Source organism: Sabethes cyaneus, chromosome 2 (genome assembly GCF_943734655.1).
Source record: "Sabethes cyaneus chromosome 2, idSabCyanKW18_F2, whole genome shotgun sequence".
NCBI classification, from domain to species: Eukaryota; Metazoa; Arthropoda; class Insecta; order Diptera; family Culicidae; genus Sabethes; species Sabethes cyaneus.
This window is the reverse complement of record NC_071354.1, coordinates 230,340,606-230,358,033: the sequence shown is the minus strand read 5'-3', so window position 1 is coordinate 230,358,033 and position 17,428 is coordinate 230,340,606. Positions and strand designations below refer to the sequence as shown.

General features: G+C 39.0%; 3 protein-coding genes across 3 annotated transcripts in view; all 3 read right to left on the bottom strand.

Annotated features, from left to right (window-relative positions):
* The window catches only part of LOC128736755 (potassium voltage-gated channel subfamily H member 7), a 298,342-nt gene that overhangs the window by 225,041 nt on the left and 55,873 nt on the right, over positions 1-17,428 (bottom strand). The gene's annotated exons all lie outside the window — the stretch shown is intronic.
* Positions 4,105-5,919, bottom strand: LOC128738538 (kynurenine aminotransferase). The gene is made up of 3 exons (XM_053833752.1): positions 5,712-5,919; positions 5,243-5,630; positions 4,105-5,182 (listed from the first exon to the last, which is right to left on the bottom strand). The coding sequence occupies exons 1-3, from the start codon at positions 5,891-5,893 to the stop codon at positions 4,361-4,363; spliced, it is 1,392 nt and encodes a 463-aa protein (XP_053689727.1). The 5' UTR covers positions 5,894-5,919; the 3' UTR covers positions 4,105-4,360.
* On the bottom strand, positions 11,202-13,691 carry LOC128738537 (mucolipin-3-like). The gene has a single exon (XM_053833751.1). The coding sequence runs from the start codon at positions 13,395-13,397 to the stop codon at positions 11,427-11,429; it is 1,971 nt and encodes a 656-aa protein (XP_053689726.1). The 5' UTR covers positions 13,398-13,691; the 3' UTR covers positions 11,202-11,426.

Below are 17,428 nucleotides of genomic sequence, written 5' to 3'. Positions count from 1 at the left end.
TTTTTACTATACCTACCCAGTATAAATTTGTCGCCCGACGTTGCAACAACGCAAGCCACAGTTTCGGCTGTGTCCGGCGACGTCCTTCTGACGTCGTGCGACAAACGCTTACTGAGTATTGATTCCTAAACTTAATACTTTCAAGCCTTCTCTGGGACAACAATGAGAAACTACTGCTGTCATGTTACCTTACAGAAATCAAAGATTGTTTTTATCACCAACACTTCCCCCACGTTGAAGACACTCCCTTTAGCCTTTCTAGAACACAATACATCCTCTTTTCACTATTCTTCCAATAAAATGACAAACATGAGCATACATAGATATGAACATATTAAATTATATTCAACCGAACAGTACGGCTGTAGTGAATTTGTCTAACACAGATATCAAATTGGAATACGTTTAATCGTCATAAAGCATCTTTGATCTGCTGGGACGAGGAGATTTTATCACTTTTCTGGTGTACTTCCCGTGCACAGACAATAAATTTCTCTAAAGTTTAATTGCCGTACGTAAATAATTTTCGACCTATTGAGACAAGATGACTCTGTTATTTTTTAAAAGAAAATAATCGAATTCACAGTATAAACAAATGGTATATTTAACCGTCTTCCCTGCCTGTGAGGCAAGGCGATCATGAAGAAAATGTATGGAGAAATTTGAAACTTTTCTTTGATTTAGTGTTAGAAAAAGATTTAAAAAGATATTTAGTGTTTGAAAAAGAAAATTTTAATAAAAACAGAGGCATTCATATTTCTTTCCTCTTTCATATTTTCGTAACGGCAACTAAAACCCAAATTATGAAATAACACTCTGCGGTGAGACGCAATCCTATGTCAAAAAATTTAGACATTCGTACAAAATTTGGTAAAACTTTGGTAATCATCACCTCAAACAGGACACTACGACACCAGTTTTGAGTGATTGGTTAATGACATCACTAACCATAATGAATCCAGATCTTATCATATCTTGCAACCGATAGGAACGCAGATGTTGCGATAGTCTCGGTCTCTGATAACGATTAGGTATATATTTCTGACAATTCTTTTTGTACCGAACGATAGCAAGGACATGTTTGTAGCCGTTATCATTTTTTTTCGTTGAGTCATCGGCACTGTAGCTAAGAGCAAATTCCCCGTTCTTATCCCATAATGGTGAGGAGGAATTCGAACACGGGTCACTTACACGTGTTTGGTAAAGCTAACCAAATACCAACCAATGCAGATAACAGGTGGACCAATAATCAAATAATCAATAACGAAAATAGAGAAAACAAAACTCTTTGTTTATTTGTATGGTTTTAACAATAACACCACATGAAAATATTGATTATCATCTTTAACTGCTGACCACTCCGAACTTTTATTTTTGTCCGCTGGAATTTAAATTAGTTACTGCTCCATGTCAGCCAGCCCGACAGAACAAAGGGTTGAAATCAGAGACCTCCAGCGCAGACGGTAACCCACGACGGCCAGGACAGGTTCTCGTCAACAGCCCGGATATCGCTGGCTAAGCTGCGTCGCCATGTGCCTCTGGGTCTGCACCTTCTACGTTGCCCTTGCGGATTCCAGTCGAGTGCTTCTCTGCACAGTTCGCTCCTTTCCTCAATGAGACAGCGCGCTTAACCACCAGTTTTTACGTTGTCTCTATTGAGACGCACCACTTTGCGCAGGTGTACAGCAATACGGATTGAACGTTTGAAGTTGAAAATTCGGGGTTTTGGTATTTGAGTGATCTGGTTTGAGCTCCAAATGAGCTCCAAAGCACCCCTGATCCGTATGGCTGTATCAGTCTTGGTACCACCATCGTGCGTTGTCTGGATACCAAGATATTGAAAGCCCTCCACTTGCTCAACCTGTGGTTCCATTACCGTGAAGTTGGTGGAATTATCAGTGTTCACTACCACAGACTTAGCCATTGCTACATTGACTGAGACTTGCTGCCTGGGAGCTCTCGGAGAGGTCATCTAACTTACTCTGCTTATCGATTCGGCATTGTTCAGTCAAGACAATGTCGTCGGCTAGGTCGAGGCCATTTGACTCGATCCTTGAATCCTCGATTGGTCAACTGTCAACAGCCCCAACTAGTATCCCATTCATAACGAAGAGAAACAGCAGTGGTGATAATGGGCAGCGCTGTCTCATACCAGTAGTGACCCTTATAGAGTCGGACAAAACGCCATTGTGCAACAGGTTACACGAGATAAGCTGGACTAGAATATCTGGAACTCCTCTACGCGTAAGTCTACGGTTTTGTAAAAAGCTGGCCACTTTTCCTCACCAACTGATTGTTAGAATTTAGGATGCAGAACAGCTGCCGAAGGCATGGAAGAATGGAGTTGTCTGTCCGATCTATCTATCTCTCCCAAATCATTTTTCCTCTACGCCAGCTGCGAATATACTTGTGGGCGTCAAAGCTACATACGATATCATCGACCGAAAAGAGCTCTGAAAAACCCAAAAATCATGGACGTACCCCACCTTCTCTATAAATGTGTAACCTGGCAGTACGGAGATTGTAATTTTAAGGCCAGATAGTTCTCCGATAAATAAGCGGCAAAGCAGATCCAGTATCAAATCGAATTTTAAGTCTAATTTCAAGTTCAACTTCAACCAAAAATTTTATTTTCAATTCCAATTTTAAATATAATTTATAATTTAATTTCAAGCCGATTTCAAGTTAAAATTCAAATTTAATTTTGAATTCTGTATTTCAAGTCCAATTTTATATCGCATTTCAAGTCCTATTTCATGCCGAATTTCAAGTTTAATTTTAAGTCAATTTACCTGTCCAATTTAATTCCAATTTCAAGTTCAATTTAAAGCCCAGCTTACCCAATTTGAAGTAAAACTTCTAGACTATTTTAATCGGGAATAAAGTGTTCTTTTTCTTAAATTTCGGAATTCAAAATTCATATTTTAATAAACATTACTATTTATTCAAATTTTAACATCTTTATTCTCTAGATTGTACCTGCGTAATGCTCTATATAACTAAATGACTTACCCTTGGGTTTAACCTATAGGGTTCAACGTGATTTACGAAATGTTTGCGTATAAATGTTTGCATAATAACCAAATATTTGATAAAATTGTTCAGTGTGGCTCGGGTGGCTCGGGGCAAATGTTTGATCAAAGCAGCCGGCGGTCATGAATAAACGTGAAACATTTTTACATTCGAATTTTTGTAATGTTTTTAAAAAGTAAAAGTGACATAATTGTGGTTCTATGATTGTGATGTTGGGTTCGCAGATACAAATACCGGCACCAAAGCACCCAAAAGTGTTTCAACGTTGACAGTAGTGCTATAGTAAAACAGGGAGTAACCCTTTTCAACCTGTACTGGAACTAATGTAATCCTGGTGGAATCTGTTCGGTCCAGGAATGGCTCCACAGCCATTGGTGTGATGCAAATGCAGCATTAGAACACCATTAGTGCGCTTAACGACCTTAACGATCATCTGAGCAGAGTAGTTCAGCCGCAGGAGCAGCAGCAACAGATTATCGGTTCTGTTGAGGTTCCAAATGGTGGACAAAAAACTTCAACATGTCTAACAGCGAAGCGACACAGGTGAGTAAGCTCAGTTTCAGTTCGAAATAAAATGGAAATGCAGGCGAGTGGGAGGTTTGGACGGTGGATGAAGATCCTCTTTCAATTTGAATTGGATTGGATTAGACTGGATTAAATTGGATTAGGTTGGATTAGATTGGATTGGACTTGACTAGATTAGATTAGATTGAATTGGATTTGCTTGGGTCAGTTTCAAAAGCGAGCTCATCAAGTGTATAGAAAATACGAATTCATTCCAATAGATTCTATTCCAGAAACAGCCCAACAAACATTTCTGTTTAAGAGTAGCTTATTCAACTATTGTATAGCTAAAACCAATGGAACAAGTGTTTGATAAGCTGCTATACAACAATAATGTTCCTTGGGAGGGTAGAGACTTTGGAGGATGGACAAGATGTAAATCCGTCAACTTTAGATGAGGTAAAGAAAGTGGATACTTAAAAATCCACAATTAGACTAAATAAGTCGCACAAGATGTGGAAGTTTCCTCAGCAATTTACATACGAGTAATGTTTAGGTGTGTGAACCAAAAATTTTATTTATAAGAGTTTACAATTACCTACGACAAACGAGCTCAAACGATAAATCAAATGCTGATTTTTTCAGTTTAAATTCAAAATTAAACTATTCTATATCAATGCTTCTATTCCGATCAATGACGAAATTAATCTAATTTTAATAATTTTACACAATTGTAATATCTCATTGTTTTCTAGGAAAACTTGGAATAAATCCGACATTTTTAGACAATTGTAGGCTTATTGTCTTTGTAGGTTTTTAGAGCTTACAAACTCTTGTTCCAGTCAAGCAATATTTTAGCTGCCGCTTGAAGATTTTCATCCTTTTTGAAGTAACAATATCTAACGTAATTTTCTGCTAAATGCTTGTTCGGTTCACTGTAAAATGCCGAAGGTGGAATACCCTGCAGTCCGATCGTTTTGGTCATCCACTTGGTGAAGCGGTAATCTTTCTGGTTGTCACTTTCCGATGAGAGGTCTAGCTTAGGCGCCAGGGACGACCAATCCGCTACCATAAAATAGCCACCCTGGGGTAGGGTTGGATTCATGCCTGCCTTCGTCAAAAATTCCGCCATATAATCCCGCTTAGATTGCAGCTCACCGGATATGCTGTTGAAATAGCATTTAGGGCTGCTGAGTCTTTCCAGCTCCGTTTCGAACCCGACAGCGATGGCTTCCTGCACCGGTGTGGAACAAGTGTAAACGCAGTTCTGGTGTACCATCTGGAGATTCTCCATCAGTTTGGCCTGTCCGTAGGCCCATCCGATTTTCCAACCCGTTTGCGAGAAAGTTTTACCTGCCGAACCGATGGTAATCGTGCGTTCCCACATTCCCGGTAGTGTGCATATCCGAATGTGTTCGTACGGTTCGAAAACCATATGTTCGTAAACCTCATCCGACACGCAAAGAACGTTCCACTTGCGGCAAAGTTGTGCTACCACTTCCAGTTCCTCGCGGCTCATTACTTTCCCCAGCGGGTTATGCGGCGTATTGATGATAATCATTTTCGTTTTTTCGTTGAAAAGTGACTCCAATTCTTTATTGTCCAGCACCCAATCCGCAGAGGAAACCATTCCTTTGGTTGTTTTCTAGTTAAAAATCATTTAAGTTAATGGGAATGTTGCAAAATAATGAAAAAAAAAACTCACCGGTCTGAGAGGAATAAATCTGGGTATTCCACCAGTCGCCTTCACCATTGGTTCGTAACAGTCGAAAAACGGTTCGATGATGATCACTTCATCGCCAACGTCTACGTGGCCTTGTATAGTGGCAAATAGGGCTTCATAGGCCCCGACCGTAACCAGAATTTCCGTCATCGGATTGACGGTCTGACCTACAAGGTTTGAGTAAAGTTTGCTTAGCGCCTGTACCAGCCGAGGATGACCAAATCCTCGCGTGTATTGATTAGCTAGCGGATTGTCACTATTGGCAGCGGCAGCCAGTGCATCCGTTATGTACCTTGGAGGATGGTAATCCGGAAAGCCCTGACCAAGGTTCAGCGGTTTGTATTGCGCTGCCAGCTGGATGTATTCCACCCTTTAGAAGAGAATGGTGACCGGTTTGTAAGTAAATATGTTCTGAGTCAATGCAAACTAACGTGCTTTAGGCGCTACTTACCACACACTTTTTGAACTTCCCCGATAACGCAGCGGAAGGTCAAATTTATTACGTGTTTCGCTTGAGGTGGACATCGTGGCTCGAAAACACCGGTTGGACGTTGAACTAGCTGAACAGGGATTTAAGCAGTTGTTAACTATTTTGCTACAGCGATAGATCCCGAATTTCGAATGATTAAACATCTGTTTTATAAATGAATGACACGACAAATCAAATTCGTTAGGTAACAGAACAGAAGGTAAATAAAAATAAACGTAATAGAAGACTGTGAATTTCCTACGTACTGCACAGTGCCCACCGTGAGGGCCGTCATGCGCAGTACGAATGTTTCATACCGAAAAAGACTGCAGCGCAAGTGAAATGGCACACTTTGCCGCATATTAGCGGCGCAGGGAAGGCAAAATTGCACACGAGAAAAAAGGTACATCTCGCCGGATTGATCTCATAGTAAACGAAATGTAAGGTACGCCATTTCGTTGTTGATACAAAAGCATAGTTTTTGTCGTAGGACTACGCTTTACGAAAAGTGGTCACGTTTTGAACGTGCATAACTGAGTGATTTGCTAGTTGATTTTCAATACATTTTCACAGATCGGTCGAAAAATCTTCTACAACATGATTCGCTGTAAAAAAACCCTATTTAGCAAATCACTATTGAAAAAGCATAAATATCAAGCACTGTCGGAATTAACCAATCAGCCAATCACATATAAGCACGCTTTTGCTTCCCAAGACAATGATGACAATCTTTAGAAAAAAGTGATAAAGCCTCCCTGTCCAATCAATCCAGAATTATTCGAATTATTCGATTAAAGGAAGACTAAATTAATGTTTTGGTAAAATCGCAATTTTTTTTTTCAGTGCAGAAATGATTTTTATGAGAGTAGAAATTAATTTTTATTTTTTTCAGTATTTTTTTATGAAAATTCAGAAAATTTTCTAAAAATAACTTGTACTTCATTTTTTGTAGGTGCTATAATTTTCGAAAACACTTAAATTCCTTTTTTCCGGAAAGGACTTACAAAAGTTTTTGTTAGAAATTTTTTTTTGTAGGCCATATAATTATAACGCCATTACGAGACACAACACTGATGGTTCTTGCAAAAAATATCATATAATTATATATCTTCAAAAAAAATTTCATCAATTTCTGAGAAGGCCTTTTTTGGAAGATCGATTTTTAGTTTTTAAAATGCTTTTTTCTCAGTGTAGAAACCAATTTTTAGGTTTTTCAGTATTTTTTTTATGAAAGTTCAGAAGATTTTCTAAAAGTCACCCATAGATCATTTTTTGTAGGTCCTATAATTTTCGAGTTATATTTTTTATAAAAAAAAAGCGAAAAAATATTAAGCCCTTTCCAAGAGTTAGTCTAGACCAAGTTTCGAAAAACTAAGTACGCAAAGTTGTTTAATTACATGAACTCTTTGCACACAAAAAGTGTCATTGAATTCTGAGAGGGTCATGCCATGCTCTGGTCGAGTTGGAGTGAAATCCGTCACATGCGGAATGCGACATGTTGCTAGTTACTGCTAAACGCAAGGCTAAACGTTGCTTCTTGCGTTGCGTTGCGTTGCTTGCTATAGTTGCATGGAAACATCGGGCAACAGTTTGGAAAAAGTTGCATGCCACATCACAGAGAACAGACATCCAAGCGAAAGGTCCCCACTTGGATAAAAGTTATGTCAAATTAGTTGGGAAACTATAGTGATGGTGTCGCTAAAGGCACATAAAATTCTACACTAAACTCACAACAGCTAGCTTCTGGCGCTAGCATAACGCTTTTAGTCCATATATGCTAGCGCCAGAGGAGCCAAAGGTTGTCAGTGTCCAAATCAAAAGAATCATTTAGTTGGGAAACTACAGTGGTGGTGACGCTAGCATATTAGGTGATTTTAATTTGAAATTTTATCCAAGAATTCCCGAAAAATTTGTTCGTGAATGGATGTCTGTTCTCTGTGGCCACATGTTGCCAATCCAAACGCACCTTTAAACAAACAACGTAGATCAAACAGTTTCTTATGAAAATGTAAGTAAATTTTCTTAGCATATTTACGGATAGATTTACTGATGGAACTAGAGGTAGTCCGTCTCTTACTGCTCCTGGAGTAAAACGAAACCGAGCACGAGGAAAAACGTAACAAAAATTGGACCAGCGAAAAAGAGAAAAACAAAAAAAAAACGAGAGAAAAGGAGACGAGGAGAATAATAATGAAAACGAGGACAAACTAAACAGAAAAAAATGACAGAAAAGTAGCAAAGAAGGAGAAACAGTAGCAGAAAAGGAGGAAAGCGAGTAGAAAAAATGATAACAGCAGACAAACGAGTTAGAACGGAGACACAGAACGTAACTGAAAAGGAAGAAAAGTAGGACATAATAAGAGGAAGAATGGAACAGAGGAGAAGAAAATAATAGAAAAGGAACTTATGGGATAGAAAACAAAAAATGAGACAAAAAAAGAAGAAAAATGGGCCTGTAGATGTAGAAAAACAGTAGAAAAAAGACGAAAAGGGAACAAACAGGCAGAAAAAGAAGAGAAAAAGGAAACAGTAGGCAAGAAATGCGAGAAGGAAAACGAAACAATAAAAAAACGTATCAGAAACGGTGGAAAAAGAGTAAAAAGCCAGACAAAAAAGGGAAAACGGCACAGAAAACAAGAGAAACTAAAAGGAAAAGGAAAAATGGCGAGAGTGAAAAAAGGAATTCCCAGTTTAACCCATCTTTCTCCATATTTTCTCGGTCCCTGTTTTCCATTTTTTTGGTTTTTTAAACTCTTTTCTCTTCTTACTTTTTTTTAATCCCGCTGCTCCCCGGAAGAAGAAGCAAACAAATGGGAAAAGGAGAAAACGGGAAAAGAGCACGAAATAAAATGTGACGAAAACTAACGTGATGAAAAAGAACAAAAATTAACATGAAAAAAAGAAAACGAATGAAGAAATGAAACAGAATGTAAAGGAAAACGAGTGGAAAAAATTGGAAAAAAAGAAAATGATACAAAAAAGAGAGAAAATGAGGCAAAAAACGAAGACCTGGACTGAAAAAGATGAGGAACGAAAGAGAAAAGCAGAAACGAAAACGTAGAAAACAAAAAAAAATAAAGTGAACAGAAAAGAGGAAATAAGGGATAGAGAGAAAGGAAAAGAAAATGAAAAAATATGGAAGCAGGAAATGGAGAAACGAGAACAGAAAAAGAGAAAAAACAGGACAGAAAAAGAAAAACATGGGAGAGAAATGAAAGACAACGGAAAAAACGACATAGAAGAGAAGTTAAAAAGAAAAACAATGAAAACCGGCACCGTAAAAATGAAAAAAATCGGGATAGAAAATGAAAAAAAAAGACAAAGCGGAACAGAGGAAAATCAGGATTGAAGAAAACGGCAAAAAAGGAGACAGAAAAAGAGCCTCTTTCTCCAAACATCGGTCAAAAATAGGAAAAACAAGGGGAAACGTGGCAAGAAAGCGAATACAGAACAGAAAACAAACAAAATCATAAGGAGAGAAAGAATAGCGATAGAGGAAACGAAGAAAGCGGTAAAAATACGTCAAAAGGGATATGATTGGAGAAAGACGGGACTAAACGGGAATGGGATGAGAAAATGGAACAGAAAAAGAAGAAATAAAAATCAGGAAATATGGAACGGTATAACTGGAGGGAAAAACGAAAAAAGGAAGCCAAAAACCGAATAAACGTGACAAAAAAAGTAGAAAAATCGGGGCATCTGAGAGAGGAAAAGTGGAACAGATGATGACGAAAAACAAAAAGGAAAGGAGTAACAAAGCGTTAGGAAAAAACGAAAACTGGAAACGAAAAAAAGAAAAAGAGAAAAGAAACGACGGAAAACGGGAGAGAAAATTCAAATAAATGAGTGAAAAACAAATAGAAAAGCAAGACTGAAAATATGAAAAAATGGGATAGTAAACGAACGAACAATGAAACAGAAAAGACGGGACAGATAAAGCGAGAGAAAAAGAGGAAAAAGTGTAAGCAAAAACCAAAAACAGTGCAGAAAAGGCGAAAAATGAAACGAAGAGTTTAAACGGGAATGAATAATAGGAAAAAAGGAAGAGAAAAGAGGTAAAACATGCCAGAGAGACGAAAAATGTCAATCATAATTTCAAGTGAAACTTCGTGCCCAATTTCGTGATCATCTCCAAATTCAAGTCTAATTTAATGGCCAAGGTCAATGTTAAGTTCATTTTCAAGTCTATTTTAATTTCAATTTAAGCTAAATTTAAACTCCTCAGCCTTGGGCAGACTTGGTTCTAACTGCCCCACCTCGTGCTGCAAACGGAAACGGAACGGAACGGAATTTGAGGTTTAATTTAAACTCTGAATTCAATCCAAATCCAATTTCTAGTACAATTTGATTTCCAAATTCAAGTCTAATTTCAACTGTAATTCTAAGTCTTATCTAAAACCCCTTTTAAATCCAATTTTCAGTACAATTCCGGGCGTCAAACATAATTTCATGTGCAAATTCAAATTTAATTTCAAGTTTTAATTTTAAATTTAAAATTTAAAATTTAATTTAACTCCAAGTCTTAATTCAATTCTAATTTCAAATAAAATTTCAGCTCTAAATTCAAATAAAAACTTCAAATTCTCTTTAAGGTCCGGTTTTATGTCTAATTCCATGTAAAACTTTCAGTCCAAATTACTCCAAATTTAATGCCTTACAATGAGTCTGATTGCAAGTCGAATTTCAGCTCTTTTTTCAACCTAATCGGCCAGTATTTTTGTGATATTTAATTCTAATGATAGTTTCGCCATCTTACTCTGTTTTCCTAGCTAAAACATTTTGAATTCTGAAAGATCAGGTGCCCCCTCCTTTATGTTGATTTCTGGGTACGCTCTAGTGTGCACCAGACCTCAATACTAGTCGAGGACAATTGGACGGACACGACGGAACTAGTAACGAACAAGCTAGAATAAAATAGGTGAATAAAATAGGTGACGATCTAGCGACCACGAGCAAATCCTGAGCAACTTAAGTCCTCTCGGTCCGAAAAGAGGGACGTTCATTCGGCGCCGATCATTAGACCGGCTCGCGAGTCGGCCATTGGCAATATGCTGCAACCTACCAATTTGCACAGAAATATTTTTATAAACTATTAATATAATTGAACAATTGGTGTTTGCATTTAGTAACAGAGCGTACAGAGGTGACTTTAGGCTTAGCTTTACTAGTGTGTTGGCAGATCATTGGCCGGCCAATACCTACTTAGTTCGCTCGCGAGCCAAACCGAGACCCAATTAGTAACACGTTACAGACCTTCAACTTGCTAAAAAAGGAATAACTTAGCCTAGTGGATTGTGTCTCACCTACAAAGAAATGATTTCGGCGGAGGGTGGATTTATCTAAATAGTAAAATATGAGAAATTTCGGATATGGATTAACTAAATCAACCGTAAACTCAACTGGAGTAGTAATATAATTCATCTTCTAAAAATTGATTTACTATTACAATAGAAAGAACTTTTATCTTTTTTTATTGACTAATTTAATAGTATTTAGGTTTGTGAGCCGTTTAGCAATATTATTGGAGCCTAGGTAGCGGATTTTTGGTCGCATTTGTAACATTTTGTTCTAATATCTAGGTAGGTATTATTGAACTAATTATCGCACGTGTTCGATATGTTTCGTACACAACAAAAAATAAATGGTAAAACAGTTTGGCAATTTAACTTGGTTTTTGTCTAATGTTTCATCTATCAATTAATTAGCTTTTGGTAGAAGCGATGTGTATCCGGTCGGTCCGCGCTGCCGTTGGTCGACCCGCCAGAAGCAAACTATTCGCTGCATCGATTCGAGAAAGCTCATCGACAGGTAGTCGTGCTCGTCATCGCGGAACACCCCGGAGGAGAAATCGTTCGAATGGTACGGACCGACAAACTGGCGCAAATCCGACGGTGGGAAGCCATCCTTGTAGTATTTTTTAATGGTGTCGTAAGCATCCATGATAACGGAAATAAACAGTGACAGTACAACGTATATGTACAGACTGGTGAACGAGTACAGATAAAGCCGGCAGAACCACCACAGCATTATGGATTTCTCCGACATGATGGTGAACGTGGCGAACATGTCGTCGCCGTTGATCAGTGAGAACAGACACTCGGAAGTGCTCGACAGCGAGCGGAACTTAATGTGGTACGGTCCAAGTACAAGCCAACCGCAAAATACGAATCCGGCATAGATCAGAACGGCACAAAGTAAAAAGCGCAGTATTTTCGGGGCTGCCTTTTGCAGAGTCAGTATAACAACGTTGTAGGTTTTGAAGAATCCCAAATAGCGAAGAACACCAAACCAAACCAAAAGGTTGCCAACACCGAGCAGCAGCGAGCAAACGTTCCAATCATCTGCGATGAAGTGTTTGCGTTCGATTTCCTCCTTCAGGGCGGATCCAATCACCAGCAGAACGTCGTTGAAGACGATCATAATGTACCACATGTTGACAAACTCCCACTTGCCCGCCGTCGTCAGATCTCGACCGTAGGTTTGTTTGAAATAATCACAGGTGATAACGCGCAACAGTTGCGCCCGAAAGATGGCCCGGGCGCATAGTGCGAACGACACCATACAGATCACGATAACCAGTATGTTCAGGGTGCTCCGAAGGGCCTCTTCGATTTCCGACGTTTTGATGAATTCCACATCGCCGTGGCAAACCAGCCGCGTAGGGTCCGCTTCCAGCCGAAGCGTCATCTGTCCGTCGTGATCTTGATTGTTGAACAAAATTAGAATATCGAACTGATAGCAGTCCGGTGCGGTGATGGGGCCAGCCGCTTTGAAATTCACCGTTTTAATGGCGAATGTTAGTTCGGCTTTGACTAAGGCCGAGAAGTTAATGCGAATGTCCTTTTGATGCAGGAAAGCACGGCTTCCAACGGTGGTAACATTTCCGTCCAAATCGAGACAGAGCGAGTCTATTTCCGGGTTGAAAACGTAGCTTTCGTTAAAGCCAAAAATCGTACCGTCCTTGTAACGGTACAGACACAATCGCATCGGAGGCATCGTGTTATCCTCATTGGGATAGGAATACGGTCCGATGGCTTCGGAAAGGTTGGCATAACCGTCGATGGCGTAATCGATGGTGTTGAAGAAATCTGCTATCACATACACGGAAAGTGGTCCCGTTTCGGGCGGGTAGGTGCTCACCTCCATCGTAATGTCCCACCCGCGCAGAAACAGATGGGAAAACGTTATCGTATTATCCCATGTATAGTTCACGTGCATATATCTGGAATGCGCAAACAGGCACAACTGCAGGGTAACCAAAATAATCTTTATCACTTGCACGACAAATTTGTACGGAAAGCGACGTTTGGCTTGCCATTTTTCGATCGGATTCATAAAGAAGAACTGCAGCTTGCGACGAAGTCGATCTTCGTTCAACAAGGACGCCTGTGAATCCCCCAGCCCAGGCGTCTCTATGAAACCACCGTCCGACTCGTTGATGTTCATAGCGGCGTGACTTTGTGTGCCTGTACCTTCCTCGTCCCTTGCTATATCCTGCTGTTGCTGTTGGTTGCTCGGTTTCTGCTTCTGGCGCTGTTGGAGCTTTGGCGTAGTATTGATTTTCACTTGTTCATTGTTCGTTCCTGCGGAGATTGTGGTGGCACTGTTGTAATTCCTTTCCGAAACCGTTGGCGATCCGGTCGGTGAAGCAGACGAGTAACTACTCATCTCCAGATCGCTTTTTTGGCTGCTGCAGGTAGCTACCGCAGATTTCACCACTGCTGTTCGAATAGAAACACGGGGATTTAGCCCTTATCAGTTTGTTGGTTTACTGCTCGGGGAACACACAAGCCACCATTTAATAAACATACACGAAACGACGCACACGACAGAAGATTGATAGAGAAAATACAGTACGACGACACACGGACGCACAATAAACGACGCTGATAGAAGTTTAAGCAAGATTATGAAGAGGTAAATATCACTTTCTTTCTTCGCGAATCAGTCAGCAGGAACTCAAACGCAGAACTAGTATGTATGACTAATAACACAGGAAAAAAGTGCATCGTTCACAGCCACAGAACGTACGTAGTAGAATGGTCAGGTTTCAGGTACGGCCACAGCCTTCAGCCTACCCTTGTATGCGGGTGACATGTGACCTACTCTACGCAGCAGAGAAAACGAGGTAGCAAATGAATGTTTTGCTAAGCTTCGCTGACTGCCTGCTATGGGTGAGAGTGAGACGTAAAGAGGACGGAACATTCTTCAATGCGCATGCAGTCAAGTTTACCTACACACATTTTACCGTTTTTTACGGAGAGCGCGGAGAACGAATCCGATTTTTTTCTCTCTTGAAAATGGGGAAATCCAAAAATGGTAAACACAGAACATGATAAATCTCCCTTAAAGTGTGTCCTCTTACGATTGGAAGCATCATTAAAAAGTTTAAAGTCATTTTAAAATTGAATCTCGGATTACATCCAATATGAGAATGAAATTATTCCAACATAATTTCGATGACGATGCACTTCTCATTAAACTTTGGTAATGATTACGATACCTTCAAACAAACAAGAAGGGTAAACTATGCATGCCCTTGGCGAGAAGCGCGAGTAAGCCCTATACTTGCTCTCTGCGCTCTCAATTTTTGTTTTTCATTCAATACTGCTGATTGCGCCGCCTACGTTTGAAGTTGTGAAACTGGCGTCGTTCCAACGGTGTGTCATAATAAGCATAAATATGTATAAATAATATAAAATTATCTTTAGAGTCTTCGATATGAGAAAACAAGTTACCAACCTTTATAATTTACATACTTTTTTACACTGCTAGATTAATCAGTGTAATCGCACTAATGTCTTGATTCAGCCGGGTATTTTGCACTTGAAATTGAACATGATATAAATAAGACATTAAACAATAATTTTTGAATTTCGGCTACATTGGGCTTGAAAGTTTACTTTATGTTGAACTGGAAATTGAACTTGTAATTTTATTTCAAATTGAAATTTAACCCAGAAATTGGATATAAAATTAAATCTGAAATGGGATTTGAAATTAAGCTGGAAATTGAACTTTAGATTGGAATTGAAATCGGACATAAATATAAGACCTGGATTTAGCTTGAAATTAGACTTGAAATTTGACTTAAAATTGAACCTAAAATTGAAATTAAACAAAACTTGAAATTTCTTTTAAGGGGCTTAATCACCGATACTTGATTATTTATCAAATTTGTTGGTTATTTCCGGTGAAATGATGACAAATTTGCTTTCCTCTTTTAGTACGTGACGTTTCAGCCTACTATCCTTCGATTATCATCAGACTAATTAATTAATTTTAATTAATTGGCTAATTAATTGGCAGGAATATTCTCCTTTGTCACATCAGTTTGCTTCTGGTGGGCTACGGATTCATCTCATCCACTTGCCTGCACGAGCTGTGAGTTGATAGTCGAAGGATAGCAGACTGAAACGTCACGTAGTAAAAAAGGAATGCAAAGTTGTCATCTTTTCACCGAAAATAACTAACAAATTTGATAACTAATCCCTGAAACTGCCAAAATCGGAAAAGGTAACTGAACTTGATAGCAGACACTGAATTAGACTTAAATTTGGACTAATTTGAAATTGTTTTGCTTGAAATTTTACTTGAAATATGCCTTCTTATTCTCTCACACGTTTTATATCTTTTTTGTTTTGTTTTTTTCTCTTTTCGTATCGCATATTTCTGAATTTGCTCCGAATTTTCCCCTTTATTGTATCGTTTTCTGAAATTTCGCTTTCGCTTTTTTCCATTTATCTTCTTTTTCTCTCATTTTCCCTTTTCTATCCCGTGTTTCCTGTTTCTATGCTCAGTTTTTTTCGTTTTCTATCTTAGTTCTCTTATTTTCAGTCCTGTTTTTCCTCATGTTTTTCACTCTTTCCCGTTTCATATTTTTCCTCTTCTCTTTTCTCTCTCCTCTCCCTCTCCCTCCCTCTTCTCTCCTTTTTCTCTTTTCCAGTTTTCGTCGTTCTATCTCTTTTTATCTCCATTTCCCTTATTCCTGTTTTTCCTTGTTTATTCTCAAATTAATGTTGTTTTTGAATCCCTTCTGGTTTCAATTTTTTATATGTAATATATTTACATTTTCTTCATTTTCACTTCCGTATTACTTTTTTCTGCCTCCCAGTTGGCTTCGAGGTATGACGCTGGCCTCATAAGCCAGTCGTCGTATGTTCGAATCTCGACTGGAAGAGGCTGTTAGAGTCAATAGGATCGTAGCAACTGGCCCTGCAATTGTCCTGCACTCTAACAGCTGGTTGCGAAGTCTGTCGTATATAAAAAACAGAGGGTCAAGTTTCGATAACGGAATGTAGCACCTGCTATAGCTCCGTAGTGTGCAGTTGGCCAGACTGGCCCCCGCCAAGGGCGCTTGCTCTAGGGAGCGCCAAAAACAGCATGAACCTCAGTAAGGCACTCTCAAGTGTAGCGAAGTACAGAATTTCGGGAGTTGTACAAATCGTTTATGACGGTCTAATTCTAAAAAATAACAAACTTCGAAGGAACACTGATTTGAGAAGAAAGAGTGCGCTAAATCGGGCCATCACCAGGGCCGCCACAATGTCACACTGCGGCTCATCAAAATACAATTGGCCCAGTTTTAAAATATGGCTCAAAATTTGATCCAAAATCTGGGCCAAAATCTAATAAAAATGTGGTTCAAAATCTGGTCCAGAATCTGATGCAGCTCCAAGATCTGGTTCAGGTCTAGAATGTGGCGCGAGCCCATGATCTAATCAAAAATGAGGTCCAAAACAAGATCAAAACTGTGATCCAAATCTATAAAAATCGTCTCAAATCTGGTCCAAGATCTGATGCAGGTCCAACCCAGGTCTAGAATCTGAATCCAAAATCTAATCCAAGGTCTGATCAAAAACTGATTTAAAATTTGGCCAGAATCTAGTTCAAATCTGGAATAAAATTTGATTAAAATGTGGTTTACAATATAGGCCAGGTCCAAAATATGGACCTGGTCCAGAATCTGGTTCAAAATCTTATCCAAAACCTGATTGCTGGTTTAGAATCTGATTTTAAATGAGGCCTAAAATCTGGCTTATATTGTGGTCTAGTTCCGGATCCAAAATTGATTCAAAATCTGGTCCAAATCTGATGAAAATGTGGTCTAGAATCTAATGTAGCTCGAAGATTTAGTTCCAGTCCAGATTCGGATCAAATCAATCTGATAAACATGCGGCCTTAAACCTGGTTCACAATCTGATGCAGGTGCAGAATATGAGCAAGCGGGAAGAAATATGTGTGAGTTTTGCGCTTCTTGCTATGAAAACAGAAAAACTCACGCGTGAGTTTTTTCTGCATAGGATCAAGTTGACATGATTCGGAACTCGAGCGAAACAGTGGCATTGAACTTTATATTTTGAATGCTATGTGTCTATTTTCATAGGATTGAGATTAGTATTTGTGCTCCTTCTATAACTTATTGACGGAAACGATACAAAAGTATCGCGTCTTATAAACAGCTTATCAAAATTTCGTTGGAAGTTCTAAGACGAATAGTCGAAAATAGAAGGAAGACAGTACGTCCTAGTAGTTCTCGGCCAGTACGGAATGCTTGCTGGACAGGTTGATATCAGTTTACCATCTATTACTGAGAATCTCTTCTATTAGTGTTGATAGCAGAAGCAATTTCGGGCAACGAATTTGAAAGTGCACAATAGTCGCTTAATATTTGTCTCATCCTATAGATTATTCGCAAG